This window comes from Oncorhynchus masou, chromosome 16, assembly GCF_036934945.1.
Source record: "Oncorhynchus masou masou isolate Uvic2021 chromosome 16, UVic_Omas_1.1, whole genome shotgun sequence".
Lineage (NCBI taxonomy): Eukaryota > Metazoa > Chordata > Actinopteri > Salmoniformes > Salmonidae > Oncorhynchus > Oncorhynchus masou.
This window is the reverse complement of record NC_088227.1, coordinates 19,465,236-19,487,488: the sequence shown is the minus strand read 5'-3', so window position 1 is coordinate 19,487,488 and position 22,253 is coordinate 19,465,236. Positions and strand designations below refer to the sequence as shown.

The 22,253-nt window shown below is 41.8% G+C and overlaps 1 protein-coding gene across 1 annotated transcript in view; it reads right to left on the bottom strand.

Annotated features, from left to right (window-relative positions):
- Positions 1–1,363: 1,363 nt before the first annotated feature.
- Positions 1,364–22,253, bottom strand: part of LOC135557613 (tubulinyl-Tyr carboxypeptidase 2-like) — a 35,515-nt gene continuing 14,625 nt past the window's right edge. Inside the window, exons 6-7 of the mRNA XM_064991053.1 lie at positions 21,434–21,552; positions 1,364–4,798 (exon numbers count right to left, since the gene is read on the bottom strand). Coding sequence (XP_064847125.1) covers positions 4,729–4,798; positions 21,434–21,552 — 189 coding nt within the window. The 3' untranslated portion in view covers positions 1,364–4,728. The remainder of the gene's footprint in view (positions 4,799–21,433; positions 21,553–22,253) is intronic.

The following is a 22,253-nucleotide window of genomic DNA, read 5'->3' as shown; positions in this document are numbered from 1 at the left end:
AATGTTCTTGTAAATGTGCTGTTCTTTGTCTTTCTGCATTTTTCTCCATCTGAGTTCCTCACCACCTAACCCATACATGGTTGGTGGTGTGAACTGTGAAATAAGACCCATTAGGACTCACGTCTCTGGTCTTAGAGTTCAGTGATGTTCTGCTGATATTGCAAAGCTGCTGCTGCTGCTTTGTGGGATTTCTGGGATGAAAGCATTCACTGGCTGATCGTTTGACAGTTGGTGAGATCCAACCCCTTTGATGATGACTCATCTTCTTGCTTAGACATGGGATGAATCCTAATACTTTGAAGATGATTCCTTTCCTTAGCTCTTGTCCTTTACGCTCATTGACGATTGCCTATTAGTTATTTCCTGTTGTGTAATTTAGATAAGTTGGAATGAGGGATAGAAAACAAGGTCAGAAAGTATTGGGATTTATCACATTTAATTTCCAACTATACACAATGGTGGGAAATGTACCCAACTGTCATAATTGATTAATAGTAAATATACCTTAATAGAAAATGACTCAAGTAAGTGTAAAAGTCACCCAGTAAAATACTACTTGAGTAAAAGTGTTTGGTTTCAAATATACTTAAGTATTAAAGTCAATGTTATTGCTAAAATATACTTAAGTTTCAAAAGTAAAAGTATAAATTATTCCAAAATCCTTAAGCAAACCAGATGGCACCAATTGCATATTTTTTTTTTTACAGATAGCCAGGGGCACTCTCCAACACATAATTTACAAACGAAGCATGTGTTTAGTGAGTCTGCCAGATCAGAGGCAGTAGGGATGACCAGAGATGTTCTCTTGACAAGTGTGTGAATTGGACAATTTCCCTGTCCTGCTAACCATTCAAAATGTAAGGAGTACATTTGGGTGTCAGGGAAAATGTATGGAGTAGAAAGTACATTTATTTGCTTTAGGAATGTAGTGAGGTAAAAGGAAAAGTTGTCCAAAATATAAATGGTAAAGTACAGATAACCCAAAAAAACGACTTAAGTAGTACTTTAAAGTAGTTTTACTTAAGTACTTTACACCACTGAGTATACATTACAGAGAAAGGGAGCGAGAGAGAGGTATAACATTCCCCGGCATTCCATGAGCTGCTTCAGAGATGAGAAATTAGGGATTCATTTTATAAATCGTCTCTCTGTGTCGTTGCATGTCACACACAGCTGGTGTAAAAATATTCATAGACACCTGGCATCCTGTGCCTGACTATATACAGAGAGATATCAGTGCAGTATGAAACCATAGCCTACTGGGGAATATTCTGGAATTTTAGCATTTATATTTACTCCGATGCGGTCAAATCGGCCGGTCTAGTCCTTCCTGTTGAGTAAAGTAATAACAACAAAGACAGAATTAAAAAGATAAATCATTTTTTATTATAACATGCTACAGTTGATAAAAAACATTGTCAACTGATCATTGTGACAGTAGGAGTTGGGAGGACATCAGCTTCCACCAGTGGTAATGCAAAAATAACACTTTGTCATCATCATACATGTAAAAACAACAGGGACAGATTCTGAAGGCTCATTTCAAGAGAATAGTGAGATCTGTTAGCCACATCAGGGCTTTTGAAGCCTTGTTCATACCTGGCGCTAAACATGCATCCTTGGTCCTGATCTTGCCCACATTCTAATTGTGCCCACACAATCCGATCATAATGTGTCTTTTGATTGTACACCGGTCTACAAATGTGGGCACAATCAGGATGTGGACACAATCAGGACAAAGGACGCATGTTAGAACCAGGTATAAACAGGGCTTAAGAAATGCTTCCATTAGTTCTGCCGTTGATCTACCATCAATACTTATCTTCTTCCACTTCAGCCAATGGGACATAAATCAGCCCTTTCCAGAAAGATATGACACCATTCCCAGCCAACTGGTAGCTCTAGCGGCATTAGTATAGAGAGAACACTAACACCCAGAGTTCTAGTCACTTACATTCCCATTTATGAGAAGAGGCCAAGAGAACACCCCTCATGAAATGCACTTTAATACAGGTAAAGCAGTCTCATCTAAAAGCTGAATTACAGCTGTAAACACAAAGGTTAAGTAGAGTTCCACGTCATGCTTAGAAAACAGCTAAATATTCAGTAGCGCTTAGCCCCAACAACATTGCCTTTCATCCACTGAATGCAGTAGGTGGTGGTACATTATGGTGGTGGCAGCTGTTTTCAGGTTACTCATATTAGGCAGTTATTCAGATAACTTGATTCTTATATATATATATATTTTTAAACCACCATTTGGTAAATACAAAATCGCTAAAAAACCCATCTACAGTCATCATGAGGAGTGGTACCGTTTTTCTTCAACCGTACCCCGTTGGATGGTATGTAACGTTTCAAGCCTATTTAGTGTTCAACCTGTTAACAAAGCAAGGCCTTTGAAAATTGATACTGCTACAATGTGGAGTGCCCTTCTTTAAAATCACACATTGTCCAAAGAATGCTACATCATCATCATCATCAAACAATGTGTTTTCTGTGTTTCCACCACTTCAAAACAACAATAAACTGCATGATTAAACACTGTACTGAGTAATATATTTGTTCAAGAACCAGCAAAGAATCACCAATGGAACTCATCCATAACATGATTTAGCTCAAAACTAAACGGCTAAGAGTAAAAAATCAATTTAAACTACATTACTTTCAAGTACTACCTTTCAGTTCTCAGATTTGCAGCAGTGAAAGCAGTCTTTTCTCCCGGTAAGTCTTTATTACGGCAGTTTTTAACAATAAGAGTGTTAAACCTAGCCTACATAGATTAGACAAAGGATTGTATTGTGTAAAAAAGAAGCGCATTGTGCTTCTGCATGATTGTAAAACCAAAATCAAATATTAAGCTGGCTGTTTTGTGCTTAGAGTAGTCTTTCAGACAGCTGGTACCAATGATGTTGGCCTTAATGGTATACTGTCAGACTAGCAGCACCAATCCACACGAATCAAAAAGGATCATATGACACATCACTGCACTGATATTGTTCAAAATTCAATATAACTAGACTGGATTTCAATTCTGCTGCAATCTAGAAACCATTTGGATTGAGGAAGACATACGGTTATCTATCATTATCTGTTTGATGTGCATAGCTTCTTTAACCAAATGCTACAAAATCTGATATTGTTCAGTTGGCACCCTCCTGCATATCTGATGATGATTTTTGAATACGATAAAAAACATTCCGAACAACTTTGACAATGCGTCCCAGGCAGTTAAGAAGGCAAATGAGGAGCTTCGATTTGATTGATATGTCCGTCTTGCGGTGTTCAGTTCAGTGTTTGCATTCTTAACTTCAAGAAAGGCCTCTAGTTAGGAACTACATGACATTATCAAACATATGTTTTTGCATACAACTGTATAGCGAGGCATAAAAGAGTTGACATTTGATTGATCCGAACTTAACGTAACGGGCGTAGAAAGCCGCCTGAGCGGAGACAGAAGTTAGGTTGAAAATACTGTATCCCTGAAAACGGGATGTTAGCGTTTTAGGGCGACTCCGCATAGGCTAGATTCAAACCAACGTCACTGTCAAATTATTTTTGGAATAAAAGATCATGTTCTGGCTAAGCTCCAAAGCATCATTGTCACCAGCTTTGATTTCTTTACAAGAACAATTGCTTAAAACTTGAATTGAATCTATACCAGGGATCCCCAACCCTGTTCCGGGAGATCTACCGTCCTGTAGGTTTTCCCTCCAACCCTATTCTAGCGCACCTGATTCTAATCATTAGCTGGTTGATAAGTTGAATCAGGTTAGTTACAACTGGCGTTGGAGCGACAACCTACAGGAGGGTAGCTTTCCAGGAACAGGGTTGGAGAGCCCTGGTTTATGCTGTATCTGTGATAGAGGAGGGCGGGCCGACAGAGACAGAGGGGATAATCTAACCCAGAGCTAACAGGGAGTTAGTCAAGGCTGGGGTTTGCCGCAGTACTCAGCAGGCTCTCTGCTTCACTGCTTTGGTCTTTGGCCCCTCTGGGTTCCCCTCACCTCAGGCCTACAGTACCTCTCTCTCTCTCTCTCTCTCTCTCTTTCTCTCTCTCATTCACTTCTAATCAGCTCAGCCCAGCGCATAACTACTCAACATTCTTTACAGGCTTAGGCAAAACAACAACTATTCAATCTAAAGAATCTTTACATTTTATGAAGGGCTTGAAAAAATAGATATGTCACACTATTTGATCTTTTTTTACATGATGTCAGCATCAAATTCACAGCTTTTAAAGCTCGCTTGACATTGTCAATGTGACTGAAGTGTAACTGTTGATCTCCTTTTTACATAAAACAATGTAGAGCACCCTCACATACAGTATGTACTTCCCTAAAGGCATGAGAGATCTTGATATGATGTCCTCTACTTAGACATAAGTCCTTTATTCAAAACATAATAGATGTGTATACAGAAGGCATACTATCCTTCAGGAGTAGAGCAATGTTGAAATACTTATGATGTATGTGTTCGTACTGGACGTCAACCTCCAGTTTAGCACTGAGCATAATGTCATCATCTTCACCCTTTTAGATGAGGCTGGTAAAACCCTATAAATACTTTATGAATATGATATACACAATGTATTTTAAATAGATATCCCATTTGAGGGTTTGTGAGGCGGACTGGGGGGGGGGGGGGGTCAGAGTGCATGAAAGAAGCACCATGGACAGGAGAGGGTGGGATGGGGGTAGGGAGTCGCGGACACCAGGAGAATGAGTCTCAGATGCGGATCTGGTAGCCGTCATTCAAGGTACTGAGTTCTGCAGGCTTTCGATCCAGAGTTGCAGGTCTGCAAAAAGAGAGAGATCGGACCAATTAGCTTTAGCATCATATATTTTAGAGCAGTAAAAGACAAATAGCCAATCAAACTTAAGGCCCTATCACGTTAGCTGATGAACTGTGTTGAACACCTCGGACACACTCAATAACTTCCTATTGAAGTGATGATCCTCTCTCGGACACAGAGCAGGTAGGTAAGATGGGGAATAATTGACTAAACCATTTGCTCATGAAGAGAGCCAGTTAGTCAGTTCCCCAGTGTCAGTAAAGCCTGGGGCATCCTTTAGTGTCACGGCCTGGGTGTAATACTGTTTTATGAAGTGTGATCACGTAGACTAGCTCCCTATAGGTTCTCATCAGCATAGTGCAGTTGTCCTTGGGCTGAGGAGAGCAGAGGCGCAGCATTTTCTGACACATACACACACACACACCTTACACCGTCAGGCTATCAGAAGCATCTGATACCTATTGTTGAGCTCAGAGAGTAAGAGTGAGTGATACCAGAATAGGTATGGGGTTTGTGCTGTAAAACAAACACACACATTTAGTTTGTCAGGGAACTCAGAGGGAAATAGAGGAAGAGTTAGAGAAAGAGAGAGAGGTACGGGGCAGACAGAAAGGGAGTAGTGAGAGAAAGAGAGAGAGGTACGGGGCAGACAGAAAGGGAGTAGTGAGAGAAAGAGAGAGAGGTACGGGGCAGACAGAAAGGGAGTAGTGAGAGAAAGAGAGAGAGGTACGGGGCAGACAGAAAGGGAGTAGTGAGAGAAAGAGAAAAAGAGAGCGAGAGTGAAGTATGAAGTGGCAGCAGGACAGTCAGTCAGACATCACTTCATAATCCTGCGCTGTGGTGGTGCTGTCCTGTCAGCTCAGCCCTGCAGAGTTCTAGCACACAACACTGGCACTACTATCTCACACACACACACGCACACACGCACACACGCACACACACACACACACACACACACACTATGCAACCAAACCTGGGTTCTCAGACCCAAAATTATCCACACCCACACAGCACCTTCTCTCGGACAATGACAAAGATACATTTCAAAGAGAAGAAGTATTTCTAAAAAGAGGCTTATGGGTTCGACATTCATAAATAAGCACTATCCATAGTAACCAAGGTTTCATATTTCTCCTCTAATGTTGTCTGTCGTCACTATTCTGCTTGGCTCGAAGACCTGAGGGCACTCCTCTTGTCAGTGTTTCTCGTGCTCCATTCCCTCCCTCAGAGTTTATTTCCTGCTCAGCAGGGTTGGGGTTAATTCTACAAATTCAATTATACTTGAATTCTCTCTTGCTGTAAATTCCATTTAATTCAATTCAAATTCCAGATCAGTCTTTGAATTCAGAGATATTTCAATTCTTCTAAATTCCAATGTTAGGTAAATTACAATAATTCAATTCCCAATTCAATTTTATCCCCAACAATTCCACAACTTCCAATTAGATTTCAATTCCCTCAGGCTTTCAGGCTGATCATGTCACTGTTTAATTAGCCTAGCTATACTATATAGAACTATTTTAAAACAAATCCTGCATTCAATGTTTGATACTATGTGCATTAATTCCATTAATTAGGAAATGTAAAAATACTGAATTCTAATTAAATAAAATTATATTAAATTCCATATATGAAATTCCAATTCAAAAAGTCCAAACAGTCTTACTACAATTCAATTACAATGACATAATTTGAATAATGGTTGAAATTCAAATTGAATTCAACATAAATTTTCCGCTTGAGTGAATTCAATAATTCAATTGGAATTTCAAATTAAATTGGAATTGACCCTAACCCTGCTGCTCAGTCTCTCCCATCCATCGATTCCCATCTCCCCAGCTCCCTCTGCCAGAAATAGTGAGAATAAGCACTCATCTAAACATCAAACCACTCCATCAATGCAGGCCGTGTGTGCATGTGCGTGTATGTGTGAGAGTATTGGAGAATACTTCTTCAGTACCCTGGACAGCGCTCCAACTCCCTCCCCTGCTGCTCCGATCAATAGCAATCTGTCTTCCAGGGAGAGGGGGTACACTTAGAGGCCAGGCTTCAACACTCAAAGCACCTAGTCAGTCGATCAGTTAGTAAGACAGCTCTCAACTCTCTCTGAGCCACACCTTTCTCACACCGCATTCTCACATCAAGGCTTCCCAGCAGCCCTTGTTAATAGCCCATCTTTCACCACAAGCCTCGGAATTATCATCATTCCTCACCACAAAGAAACACCACTGCTGACCATTCATCAGAATAAAGTCCTAAGTCCTTAGAGAGAGGACAAATTACTTGAGGTTTGGCTTTCTGTTTTAGGGCTGATCAAAACAATTACAACTGTGATGATCCCCTGTAGGGATCACAGTCCAACATGCCACTGCATTGGTTTCTACGCTGATTAAACAACATAGAACAAAGAGCTCTGTTGAACAATGATAACTCTGGTTTTGGGCAAAGTGAGGAGAGGCAAGTCTATGCTCACTGATGCCAAAGCAGAAAGCAGCAGAGATGATGGCAGTGACCTTTTCTGGTTAGTTGAGTCAGTTACCACAGGGGGCCACACTGGCTATGGGACACTCTGGTTGAGGTTACTTGTATGGGCTGACCAGTATTGAGGAGAGAAGGCAGGGGGTATGGAGGGGAAACACAAGGACAGAGGTCCTAGTAGGCAGAGGACTGTTAGCAGACTATGCCACATGTCTGAACGTGGATGACTGCCCAGAACTGAAGGTACAGAGGGCAGAGGAGGTGGTCTGTGGTGGTTAGGGGTCTCACAGGACATGGGGGGCCAGTGAGCCAGAGTGCTCTGTGGTGTCTGAGGCTCCATGTATGGGCCCTAGGCTGGCAGGCAGAGGAGAGGAGAGGCTGCAGGCCTAGACTCCCAAGCTCTGATGAAGAGAATGTATTCTGACAGGCCAGAAGCTCAGAGCAGGAAAAGGACAAACACAGCAGTTCACATTTAGCAGCCAGCCCTTCCCAGACCATTACAGAACAGACAACAGTCAGCCCAGCTGCAGTACAGACTGCCTCTACAATGTACAGCTAAAAAGGAAAGACAGTGAAGATAGAACAGGAATGAAAATTACAATTTTGTCTAAAGTAACGGGTCTGACCCTCTCTGACTTTCCTTGTCCAAACAACATCATTGAATATTTCATTTTTCTGTAAACAGGTGGTTTCCTTCCAAGCATGAACATATTCCAGTATTATAACCTGGGTGGTTCGCACCCTGAATGCTGATTGGCTAACAGCCATGGCACATCAGACCGTATACCAAGGCTATGACAAAACATGCATTTTTACTGCTCTAATTGCAGTACGTTGGTAACCAATTCATAATAGCAGTAAGGCACCTTGGGGGGGTTTGTGGTATTTGATGGGTTGTGTCATGCCTAGGAACAGACCTTAGCCATGGTATATTGGCCATATAACCACACCTCCTCAGGCCTTTTTGCTTAAATATAACCTTGCATTTGATATCGGGAAACTGGGCTGGTCTAGAAGGTTTCTTAAGAGAGCAAATCTATAATTGTTTAGTAGCAATGTGACTGTCTCCTATGATGAAGCCAGGTGAAAGTGACACAGCCAGAAGAGTGGTAAAGGAGAGAGATGGCCTAGGTGTCTGTCAGCCTGTCTGAGAGGATCCTGGGGAGGAAATCAACATTTATAATATTCATACACCTTCGTCTCCAGTGTGACACTTCCCACTGGGCACAGACGACAATTCAACATCTATTCCAAGTTGGTTCAACGTCATTTCATTGAAATGACGTGGAAACAACATTGATTCAACCAGTATGTTCCCAGTGGGTTATGACTATTTCATCTCTAAAGTCCATATGCTGCAAAGACCTTGTCTACAAAGTGAAGTTAATTTTAGACTTTATCTCAGCTTCACATTTGAGTGTTAATGAGAACGATCATGCTGTGCTGAAGCCCACTGCTGAGCAGAGCTCGAGATAACTGCCTTAAGTGCATTACCTCCATATTCAGTCTTTTTAATGGCACTGCTAACATGTCTATGGGTACATCTACTGAACCATTCATCCACAACAGAGGAGATTTTCCAAGCTATTCAGGGATACATTAAGCTCTCAAGTCTAGCTATCATTCTGCATTTAACCAATAAGATTTAATACGTTCATAAATCACTGTGGGGATAAAACTCCTGTCTTTGCCAATCAATGTTATTTGGCAGCATTCGCGCCATTAAACAAACCCAACATCTGCAAATCTCTGTGGCGGCTTTCCTTGATGAGCAGGCAATGGATGGAGAGAAGAGAGCATTAGCAGGCTTCCACAGATCGGCTAGAATAACATGCTGACCACACCGCCCGCATCACGTGCTTGAGTGGTGCAAAATACATTTACACATTCATGTTATTCAATCATTGCACCCACAATGCTAGCGCATGTGAATGAGCGTCTGCGTAGCAAGTATCTAAAATAGAACCCGCCTCTCCCATCTCCTCATTGTTTTTTAGGAGCATATACCCATGTGGGTGATTGAAAGATAAACATAGGTCCACACTCCAGTCCAGTTAGTGGTGGTGATGCACCTTAAAGTTGGTCCAAGTCTAAAGAAGAAGAAGAAGTCTGAAGGAGGAGAGATTACTAGAAACGGACTCAGGTAACCCTTTTATCTGTGGATTAATTGTCAGAGTAGAGGACCTTGTGCATTTCAGGTAAAATAACAACCCAATGTTTATATCCAAGGACAAATTAGCTAGCAACAGCAAGCTAGCTAGCTAAATTTCCATAAATGTTTAATGCTTTTCAAACTGTCCCCAAATTAATATAGTTGGTTCAGATTTTTCAACCTGCATGTCCTGATCGCGTCTGGTGTGGATGGACAAAATCAACATGCACGCGAGCGATGTGGTCCGCATGTTACTCTCCAATCTTTGTACAGAAATTCTGACAGCTGATGATATTTTCTGAGGCGCTGGCTGAACAAAAATGTATATACCATAGCCAGGGACTCGGATAGATTATGTTGGTTGGGTTTGAGGTGAATATTTGAAGGTGTTGGTGACAGAGGACAATGACGTCTCCCTAGGGGGGACGTGTAGGCCATTACGGGAAAAAAACACATGAATTTCACATGTGAACACGTGAAGTGTTCCAAAAACACATGATTTCACATGAAATTTCAGACAAAATCATGTGATTTTTCACATGTGAAATCATGTGGGTTTTTTCAGTAAAAGAAATGTGACATGTACATTGAGGACGTATCAGGGGTTGGACAAGACTCTCTTTCTCAATAATTCATATCTTACAGGAGGCAACAGGCAGAGAGGTGGGTGTCTAAGAACAAGCTCACAATAAATCCCATCAGATTGGAAGGAGGTACTGAACACATACAGTGCTGTGAAAAAGTATTTGCCCCCATTTGATTTTTCTCTACTTTTGCATATTTTTTTATACTGAATGTTATCAGATCTGCAAACAAAACCTAATATTAAATCAAGGGAACCTGAGTGAACAAATAAGACAACAATTTCATTTATTTCATATGGAACACCCAATACCCCTGTGTGAAAAAGTTATTACCCCCTTACAGTCAATTTGTGGTTGTGCCACCTTTGGCTGCAATGACTCCAACCAAACTCTTCCTGCAGTTGTTGATCAGATTCTCACGTTGCTGTGGGAGAATTTCGGCCCCCTCTTGCATGCAGAACTGCTTTATACGAAGTGACATTTGTGGGTTTTCAAGCATGAACTGCTCATTTCAAGTCCTGCCACAGCATCTCTATTGGGATTAGGTCTGGACTTTGGCTAGGCCATACCAAAACTTCAAATGTGTTGCTTTTTAGCCATTTTCATGTAGACTTGATTGTGTGTTTTGCATCTTTGCCTTGCTGCATGACCCAGATGCTCTTCAGCTCCAGCTCATAGACGCATGGCCTGACATTCTCCTGTAGAATTCTCTGATACAGAGAATAATTCATGGTTCCTTCTATTAAGGCAAGTCGTCCAGGTCTCATCTGTCCATAGAACATTCTTCCAAGAGTCTTGAGGATCATACAGGTGCTTCCAGGTGCTTTTTGGCAAACTTGTGTCAACTTTTTTGATGAGATAGAGCCCATTATGTCTGGTGAAAACCAAACACTGCATTCCACAGACAGAACCTCATACCAAAGGTAAGCATGGTGGTTGTAGCGTGATGGTTTGGGGAGCTTTGCTGCCTCAGAACCTGGACGACTTGTCTTAATAGAAGGAACCATGAATTCTGCTCTGTATCAGAGTACTCTACAGGAGAATGTTAGGCCATCCGTCTATGAGCTGGAGCTGAAGCTGAAGAGCAGCTGGGTCATGCAGCAAGACAATGATGCAAAACACACAATGAAGTCTACATGAAAATGGTTCAAAAGCAAAACATTTGCAATGGCCTAGTCAAAGCCCAGATCTAATCCCAATTGAGATGTTGTGGCATTACTTGAAATGAGCAGTTCATGCTTAAAAACCCACAAATGTCCCTGAGTTAAAGTAGTTCTGCATGGAAGAGTGGGCCAAAATTCCTTCACGGCGATGTGAGACTGATCAACAACTACAGGAAGCATTTGGTTGCAGTCATTGCAACTAAAGGTGGCACATCCAGTTACTGAGTGTTGGGTTTTACATTAACTTTGTTAATTAAATAAAAGTAGTATCACTTTTTTTTTGTTATTCGTAAACTCAGGGTTCTTTTATCTAATAGTAGCTTTTGGTTGAAGATCTGATAACATTCAGTATAACAAAATATGCACAAATCAAGAAAATCAGAAAGGGAGAAAATACCTTTTCACGACACTGTAGATCTCAGCCTACAGGCCCTCTTTAAATGTCACTGTTGTTCACTTAGTAGAGCGTCTTCTCACTCCTTTTGGTCTGTCAGGAAAGATAATGTGCATCATTAGTCTCAATTACTATGGTGTAAGAGGCTATTGTCAAGCCACTTCAAGTGGGGATTGTGCACATGAAGAAACTCACATTCAGAATCGCAAACCCACACACTCCCCTGCGTATATATTTGGAAAGCGAAGCTAAAACTATTAATTTGGCTCTATACTCCAGCATTTTGGATTTGAGATCAAATGTTCATATCAGGCGACAGTACAGAATGTACATTACTGTAAGTATAAATAAGAATAGAATATGTTTCTGAACACTTCTATATTAATGTGGATGCTACCATGATTACAGATAATCATGAACGAACCGTGAATAATGATTATGAGAGAGAAACTCACAGATGCACAAAGATCATACCCCTAAGACATGCTACCCTCTCCCCATTACGAATAACAGAAGAGGTTATGTATGGGGGTATGATAGTTATGGCTCTGTAACTTTCTCATTCATCATTAGACACAATTCATTCATGATTATCCGTAATCATGGTAGCATCCACGTTAATGTAGACGAGTTCACAAACATATTCTACTCTTATTTACAATCAAATGTATTCCAAAATGACACAATACATTATTTACCATGAATTTATATTGGGCAAAAACATTATCCGAAACACAACCAAAAGACTGCAAATGCATCCAACAAGTTTGTAGAGTCACAAACTTGATGTAATCATTGCGTGCTAAGAATATGTGACCAAATACTAAACATTTGACTACTTTAATACACAAGTGAATTTGTCCCAATACTTATGATACCTTCAAATGTGGGGACTAGAAACATTAAGTTCTTTCATTTCTAAAGGACAAAACAGATCATTAAAATACCCTCAAACAAAAGGTGACATTCTGTACTGTTGCCTCATATGAAACATTTAATCTCAAATCCAAAATGCTGGAGATTAGAGCCAAATGAAAAGTTTTACCATCACTGTCTAAATAAATACATAGTGTGGCTTCCCGAGTGGTGCAGTGGTCTAAGGCACTGCATTGCAGTAATAGCTGTGCCACTAGAGATTCTGGGTTCAGGTCCAGGCTTTGTTGCGACCGGGAGACCCATGGGGCAGCGCACAATTGGCCCAGCGTCATCCGGGTTAGGGGAGGGTTTGGCCAACAGGGATGTCCTTGTCTCATCGCGCACTAGAGACACCTTTGGTGGACCGGGCACAGTGCACGCTGACAGGGTCGCCAGGTGTACAGTGATTCCTCTGACACATTGGTGCAGCTGGCTTCCGGGTTAAGTGGGCATTGTGTCAAGATGCAGTGTGGCTTGGTTGGGTTGTGTTTCGGGGGATGCACGGCTCTCGACCTTTGCCTCTCTCGAGTCCGTCGAGACTCGGAGTCTCTCGAGTCTGTCTGCTTCCAACTCACACTGACAAAAATCCAACATTAGGCTTTGGATTGCTGGGCTGAGCTATGACTTTAAAAACATATCTAGTCAATCTGAGCTGGGCTGTACAAGGGTGATTACTAGAAGGCATCTCTAATGTATGTAGATCCTCCTCTCTATGTCTGTGTTCCCTGAATAATGTTGTAGCTGCTGCACCGTGAGCCAGCCCCAGATCCTATTACAGCCTCAGCCTGCCCTCTGCCAGCTGAGAGGACACCAAACCAGGCCAGGAGGATGGGTAAGAAGGCTCTCATCTTACCAGATAGCAACAGGGCACTGTGGTGTGTGTGTGTGTGTGTGCGTGTGCGTTAGAGATGCGTGGGTTCACTCATAACCCGTAGGCCCTGCGGTTATATCCAAGGGGCGGGTGGGTTTAGGATCATGAAGCATTGTGTGGATAAAGGGTGGGTGGGTTTAGGATCATGAAGCATTTTGTGGATGAAGGGTGGGTGGGTTGAATAAAGAGAAACAATACATACAAAAATCCATAAATGTATCATTCTTGTGCAATTTATATCTATTGGCAACATTGAGATTTTTCTTTCATTAGTGTGTAAGCAGCTTTAGGGCCTAACTTTACGCGAGCCAAATAGCCTACTAGCCAAATAGCTTACTCGCCAAATGCTTTTGGGAATGGGAAGAAAAAGTTAATGTCGATCCACTGAGGCAAAAAGGGCAAAGTTGGAGTTTAATTCAATAAGAGAAAAGCTGCGAAATGGAGAGTTGAAAATAAAGAGAAGGGAGGGCTAGAAAAGTAATGTTTGGTAAATATTTGGTGAAGTGGTAGAGCATAATAGCAGTGCCGGCTATGTTATGTATGATGATTGTGAGGCGCTATGCAAATTTTACAGTCACAAGACCGGGACTTAAAATAAATAAAATTGTATTGGTCGCGTACACATATTGTACAGCTGTTATCGTGGATGTAGTGAAATGTCCCATGTTCCTAGCTCCAACAGTGCAGTAATAACGATACAAAACAATACACACAAATAACTCTAAATTAAAAGAAAGGAATTAAGAAATGGGTGTTTAGCTTGTCCGGGAGCAAGGCATCTGTGTCCGCAACGTGGCAAACTTTCCAATTATAATCTATGACTGTTTGGAGTCCCTGCCACATACGTCTCTTGTCTGAGCCGTTGAATTGCGATTCCACTTTGTCTCTGTACTGTCGTTTGGCTTTTTTGATTGCCTTATGAAGGGCATAGCTGGTCTGTCTGTAGATGTCCATGTTCCCAGTCACCTTGCTGTGGTTCGCTCTTTCAGTTTTGCACGAATGCTACCATCTATCCAAAGTTTGGATAAATTCTAATAGTCACAGTGGGAACAACATCCTCAAGACACTTGCAAAACTAGGCTACTTAATTGTGAAGATGCCAAATCGCGAAGCTTCTGCGGTGGTGTTCAAATGTATGCTCAGTAGTTTTTGTTCTCCTTAAAATTATCACGAGTATTGCATCGTAGGCTTCATCTTAGAAAACAGATTTTTTATTATTTTTTTACCCAAAGCGTATTTCTGCTTCCTCATTGAAAAGTATTTCTTATTCTCCTGGCCTTCGTCATAGTTTTTAAACTAAATATTAAACCATATTTTTACATCTGAAAACCATATTTTTACATCAGAGAAGCATGAGATTGAACTTCACTAAACTTTCTGGAGTTTTCCCCCTTAGTTAATATTATCAATATTTCCCTTTACTGTAGGAATTGTGATCGAATCAACGCAATATTAGCCACTTTCAATGAAACATACCGAAACATATGCATATTGCATTGACAGGCATGGCCTCTACTCCACACAGACCAGTGCGGCATAACCAATCAGAGCTGCAGTATGCCTATATGCAAATAGACCATTGCCATATATGGATCTGAGTTATTCACTTTGAACTAGACTGTGTTTACAGCAGAGTAGATGCGCTTGTTTTGAGATCAAAGGCGAGAGCTGCATGTAACCACCTTTGCACATTTGTTCATATCCTTTTCTCCAATAGATAGTGAGTTATTAGCCCAGTTATAATTCATTTGTAGTCAGCAATGGGGGAGTGATTGCTTCCTACAAGAGCACAAAATGTGTAAATTTCTAGACATCTTTGAAAAGCGAGTCGGGTAAAGATTTTTGTTGTTGTCTTAAAGCGGCAGTGTTGTATTTTAAAAAGGCTTGAATAAGATAAGTAGTCAATAGGTAGAGGGTAGAATAATTTGTCTGATTCTCTGTAATAATGGTGTGGGATTAATAATGCATTTTATTTTGTAAAGTGGTTTCTTGCATCAAACAACACAACATTTTCAGTCACCTCCATGTCTTAAGGACAAGTGGATAAACAGGTTAATATCAACCACTGCATGTTTTGGAATGTAGGCCTATATTGATCACCACACATTGGCTGCTACTGTAGGCTCAATTATATAACTATTTCTCTTTTAAAATGTTATGGGATACATTTTATCCACTGTTTTTGATGGTAGGCCACTCTGGTAGGCCTACATTATGATCAAATAGCCACAGTAGCCTACTTGACCACTGTCTGAAACTGTAACTTAAAGTGGGTACAGTCTCAGTGTTCACAGTAAACATGTGCTGGAAGTGGCACAGGATTTTCACAACGTTCAAGTTTGCGCTCAGCAGACCTGAGATTTGCTCAGTGCCGAAAAAATAAGGTCTGTAGAAAAATAGGCCAGTCTGTAGAGGTGCCATCTTTATGGTCTAAGGCACTGCATCTCAGTGCTTAAGGGTCACTACAGACACCCTGGTTCAAATCCAGGCTGTATCACAACCAACCGTGAATCGGAGTCCCATTGGGCAGCACACAATTGGCCCACCGTCATCCGGGTTAGGGGAGAGTTTGGCCGGTGTAGTCCGTCATTGTAGATACAAATTTGTTCTTAACTAACTTGCCCAGTTAAGTAAAGGTTACATTTTTTAAAAATCTGCATCATAAAAGCTGATAGTATTTCAACCACATAAAATATGCGTCCAAGCCAAACTTAAATCTTATCAGAAATATATTGGGTCATTTTCACAACATTGTATTTCCTTACAACTGGTCAAACTGATATAATTTGGAAACTTTGTACAGAAAACTTTTCACATATTTATTTTTTTGCATTTTCTCCTCGGTCCCTAATGTCTTTGCAACGCGAAAGATGCAGAGATGAAAGAGAGAACTTTACCGACATTATTCTGGGGAGCAAGATTTTATTTAGTCTTCTAGGGAAGCATATACTGACAGAAGAGAAGCTACACGTAATCTAATTATAGACAAGTTGACTAACAAACAGCCTACCAAAATGTCTGAAATTATAAGCAGGAACATATCTAAATTAGGCAAAAAATCCTGCAATCCCTGTAAAAATCATCATTCCGCTCTCTCTGTTGCCTACAGCACATGTTCTATACTTGCGTGTTAGGGTCAGGTGCACATATAGTCGGGCGGTTACGGATGGGTTATTAGCAATTGCGGGTGAACAAACAGCTGACCCACGCACCACTAGAGTGCGTGTGTGTGTGTGTGTGTTAATTTGTATCAACAACTTCAAAATCTAGTTTGGTTTTAAATAAAGTATCAGTGAGAGTGGATGAGTCTCTCTTCCAGCCTCTATCTTGTCAGAACCACTCGAGCTTGACAACACTTCCAGTCCTGTTCCTCTGTCTGTGTCTCTGTGTGACACACTCAGTCAATAGCGAACTTAAATATAGCCAAGAGGAATTATGAGAGTCCATGCATAAATCCCAGGATGCCTTCTGCACAGGCTTGAGGTAGAAGTTGTCCTTCACCAAAGATCTACGATCAGATTACACGAGTCCCCTTCCTAACCTTAACCAATCGAGGATGAGACAAGTTCTGATTTGGGGGGGATGGGAAAGATCTTCTACATTCCACAGTGCAAGTATCCCAGCAGCCTCTCTGTCAGGGCAGGATCCTACATCCTGAATCCTCCAACTGTGCTGGTGATTGATAATAGGAAAGGACACTTCCCTTCTATAAGACACAGTCCTCTGGGCTGACTGGGGCTTTCAGATGTTGTCAGCAGAACTTCTTCCTCCCTCCCTCTGCTCGGCAGGCTGTCATAATACTGCTGTGCTGTCAGAATGGACCGTCCGCCCAGCCAAGCCACTGAGTTAGGTCCTCCATCACAACACATACTGTGGTGTACACTCACGCGTAGGCTACATACCACTGGAATGCATATTGCACACATTCACTCCTTCACCCCCACACACATACTGAAGCTAGTGTGCTTCCACATTAACTCCAACTTAACTATGAGCTGTTCAGCCAGATCAGCCAATGTCAGTATCTACTCTAGTGCTGCTGCTCAGCCCTCTGTTTCCTCTAACTGGCTGCTGCAGCTGATAAGAATATGACAGACTGAACTCTTCCTGAACTGGGATCTTTAGCCAGGAAGCAAGGCGGGAAAAGTAGGCTTAAGGATAAGAGAAGAGCAATCGTCTGCAGTAAACATCGCACTTTCTTAACTCCTTAACCCCTTACACTCGTGGGAATTGGCCTATATGGATAGTGATAGATTGAATTGTTTCTTACAGACTAAATCTTAAATTCATATGCATAACAATGGTAGCAATTTAATGGGAACAGTTTGAAGGTAATGGGAAAATTATTAGACCAAAGGTGAGTGCACATCAGTTCACCTGACACAACGCTGAATCCAAACATTACACGGTTGATTTGATGTGTATTTTAAATTGACTGTACTTTTCGCCTCATTTGTTGATAATATTCTTGGATACATCCAGTAACATGATTAGACTATTCCTGGATAATGTGCGGCAAGTATTCTTATTCCTGCCAAAACCTGCCATTTTCAACCCGTATATGGGTACCAGTGTAAAGGGCTACAGTCAGCAACTTCAGTAAGTGTGTCAGGGTTCCATGCCCAGCTAGCACATAACGTTATGAGAACCATATTTTTCTTATAGCTTGGTGAAAGCCTAGTTGTCCTCTGGTTATTTGGTTACATTTAATTACATTTTTGGTAATGTTCTAGGAACGTTCTCCAACTGGTTTGACATTGGGAATGTTCTCAAATAATTCAGAGAAGGTAAAGAAACAATGTTCTTCTGTGGGAATTTCAGTTCTCCAGCATAATGTTTTCTACAGGTTTCCTCGTGATTCTAATTAAAGTAGTGTTCTCAGAACGTTGAGAGAATATTAAGAAACAACATTATTCAGCGGGAATTTCAGTACTTCAGCATAATGTTTTCCGCAGGTTTCAGGATTGTTCTACCTAAAGTCATGTTCTCAGAACATTAACAAAACTTTCCATAAAAACCACAAGAAAACATTAGTAACCTTCAAAGAATGTTCATAGAATGTTTAAAAAATACACTGCTCAAAAAATAAAGGGAACACATAAACAACACAATGTAACTCCAAGTCAATCACACTTCTGTGAAATCAAACTGTCCACTTTGGAAGCAACACTGATTGACAATAAATGTCACATGCTGTTGTGCAAATGGAATAGACAACAGGTGGAAATTATAGGCAATTAGCAAGACACCCCCAATAAAGGTGTGGTTCTGCAGGTGATAACCACAGACCACTTCTCAGTTCCTATGCTTCCTGGCTGATGTTTTGGTCACTTTTGAATGCTGGCGGTGCTTTCACTCTAGTCGTAGCATGAGACGGAGTCTACAACCCACACAAGTGGCTCAGGTAGTGCAGCTCATCCAGGATGGCACATCAATGCGAGCTGTGGCAAGAAGGTTTGCTGTGTCTGTCAGCGTAGTGTCCAGAGCATGGAGGCGCTACCAGGAGACCAGGCCAGTACATCAGGAGACGTGGAGGAGGCCGTAGGAGGGCAACAACCCAGCAGCAGGACCGCTACCTCCACCTTTGTGCAAGGAGGAGCAGGAGGAGCACTGCCAGAGCCCTGCAAAATGACCTCCAGCAGGCCACAAATGTGCATGTGTCTGCTCAAACGGTCAGAAACAGACTCCATGAGGGTGGTATGAGGGCCCAACATCCACAGGTGGGGGTTGTGCTTACAGCCCAACACCGTGCAGGACATTTGGCATTTTCCAGAGAACACCAAGATTGGCAAATTCGCCACTGGCGCCCTGTGCTCTTCACAGATGAAAGCAGGTTCACACTGAGCACATGTGACAGACGTGACAGTCTGGAGACGCTGTGGGGAACGTTCTGCTGCCTGCAACATCCTCCAGCATGACCGGTTTGGAGGTGAGTCAGTCATGGTGTGGGGTGGCATTTCTTTGGGGGGGCCGCACAGCCCTCCATGTGCCGACCGAGGTAGCCTGACTGCCATTAGGTACCGAGATGAGATCCTCAGACCCCTTGTGAGACCATATGCTGGTGCGGTTGGCCCTGGGTTCCTCCTAATGCAAGACAATGCTAGACCTCATGTGGCTGGAGTGTGTCTACAAGTTTCTACAAGAGGAAGGCATTGATGCTATGGACTGGCTCGCCCGTTCCCCAGACCTGAATCCAATTGAGCACATCTGGAACATCATGTCTCGCTCCATGAACATCTTGGCCATGTTCTGTTATAATCTCCACCCGGCACAGCCAGAAGAGGACTGGCCACCCCACATAGCCTGGTTCCTCTCTAGGTTTCTTCCTAGGTTTTGGCCTTTCTAGGGAGTTTTTCCTAGCCACCGTGCTTCTACACCTGCATTGCTTGCTGTTTGGGGTTTTAGGCTGGGTTTCTGTACAGCACTTTGAAATATCAGCTGATGTACGAAGGGCTATATAAATAAATTTGATTTGATTTGATCCACCAACGCCACGTTGCACCACAGACTGTCCAGGAGTTGGCGGATGCTTTAGTCCAGGTCTGGGAGGAGATCCCTCAGGAGACCATCCGCCACCTCATCAGGAGCATGCCCAGGCATTGTAGGGAGATCATAGAGGCAGGTGGAGGCCACACACAGCTACTGAGCCTAAGTTTGACTTGTTTTACGGACATTACTTCAAAGTTGGATCAGCCTGTAGTGTAGTTTTCCACTTTATTTTGAGTGTGACTCCAAATCCAGACCTCCATGGGTTGATAAATTTGATTTCCATTGATCATTTTTGTGTGATTTTGTTGTCAGCACATTCAACTATGTAAAGAAAAAAGTATTTAATAAGAATATTTCATTCATTCAGATCTAGGATGTGTTATTTTAGTCTTCCCTTTATTTTTTGAGCAGTGTATATTCTTTCTATTCTCAGCATAAACAAAACTCTCTCTATCCTCTATATTGTTAAGTGTGTTCAGGGATGTTGGCTGCTCCCACTAATTGGCCACACCTGATCTTAATGAGTGCTTGCTTCCTTTGAAATGAGGTCTGTTTGAATAGACTCAAATTAACAGCATTGAATGTGTAAAAAAAACATGGCATGCTAGCTCCATCCTGGTGGCGCAGTGAACTAATTCCATGGATAAAGAACAGTAGATCATAGGTTGGAATCTCACTGACGCCGTGCCACAATAAAGAAGAAATTATGCTTAGGTGTTATAATTATAATGCCTAAGCAAATTAATTTTCATTAGTCCTATATGCACTTGAAGTTCAAAACAGTTAACCCAAATTAAGTTAGCAGTTATTAAAAGTCTCAATTGAAACATTCAGTGAATGTTTTAAGGAAGTTATTCAAAAACCTCAAAATAACCTATAATTTCCGTTCCCACAACATTACCTCTCAGGAAAATGTCCAGGGAACCATAGTACAACGTTTTCAGAACCTCTCTGCAACCTTAAAATTAACATTCCCAGTAAAGGCTACATTTCACTTCCATTCTGAGAACATTTAAAAAAACATTATGATTTACTGGTCAGGAAACGTATGGCTTCATTCCCGGAACCAATGGAAAACCAAAAACGTACGTTCCCACAACTTTCAAGGAACCACATGTGCTAGCTGGGTGCCCTCATTGATATAAAAAGAGGATGAAAAACATAGCATAGACACACTGCCAGTTCATCTCTCTCTTTAACATCATAGCGTCTAGCCAAGAAATCAAGATGGGATATTGAGAGGTTTTATAGTTGTGATGATCAACAGTTGATATGAATTATTAATCTCACTCATGCATATCCAACCTAATCTGTTTTAGATTAATTTACTTTTAATTAAAAACCTGCCCGACTTTCAATTAAATCTCTAAGAAAAGATTTAAATAAACTCAAACCTCAGGATTCTTGACTATAAAACATTAAACTAATGACATCCAGGAAACTTTCTTCAAAAGTAACCTGATGTGAACTCTTCCTAGTTGTTAGGGAGGGTTGAGATGTTAATGTAAACCAATCTAAGAAAGGCCATTCCCCCTTCCACCTTTTGTCTCAGTGATGCTAATAACCTAAGATTGATTCCCAGGGATACTTACGACTTGTCTCTCCGGTGGATGTGGCGTCTTTGGGGGCTGCTCTGTCGGCGGTGGGGGGAGAGAGACTTGCCTCTGGTCCGTTCTTTGATGGGAGACTGGGCACTCGATGACTTCAGGATCTGAGATAAAACAACAGAATAAGACTTTGGAATCTAATGTATAAGATCCGGTTTGAGCTGCAGTTTCTTTACTGCAAGCTACAGGAGGAGTTGCATTCTGTTTATCAATTAGCAGGCATGTTCACCATTCACTGGGCCCATTTGCCGCAGGCCATGAAAAGGGAAATGAAAAGTTCCGCTTCAATAAAAAGAGCAGTTGAAGAAGTTAACTTTTAATGACACAGTTGGATTTCAGGGACATAGTGAGTAAAGGCGCCATCTGTGAATCAATGTAGGGAGAAGAGGAGAGGGGATGACGACACTGTGGGGAATGGAGAGACTTTGGAGAGGAGAGCCGAGAGTGTCTCTCTTCATTAGTAAAAACACTAACAGACAGTAATGAAGACAGCCTCCCAGGCAGTGCCCTCATTAACGTGATGATACCCCATTAACCCAATCAGCCCACTAGTCAACTCCCTCTGCAAACTCAATTACCCACGGGCTCACACCGGCACATATAGGCAGTTTTTAGGCACACACACAGGCAAAAACACACAGGCACACATGCACGCAAGCACACACACACACACACACACACACACACACACACACACACACACACACACACACACACACACACACACACACACACACACACACACACACACACACACACACACACACACACTACAGGCACTGAAAGAGAGACTAGCATATTACTA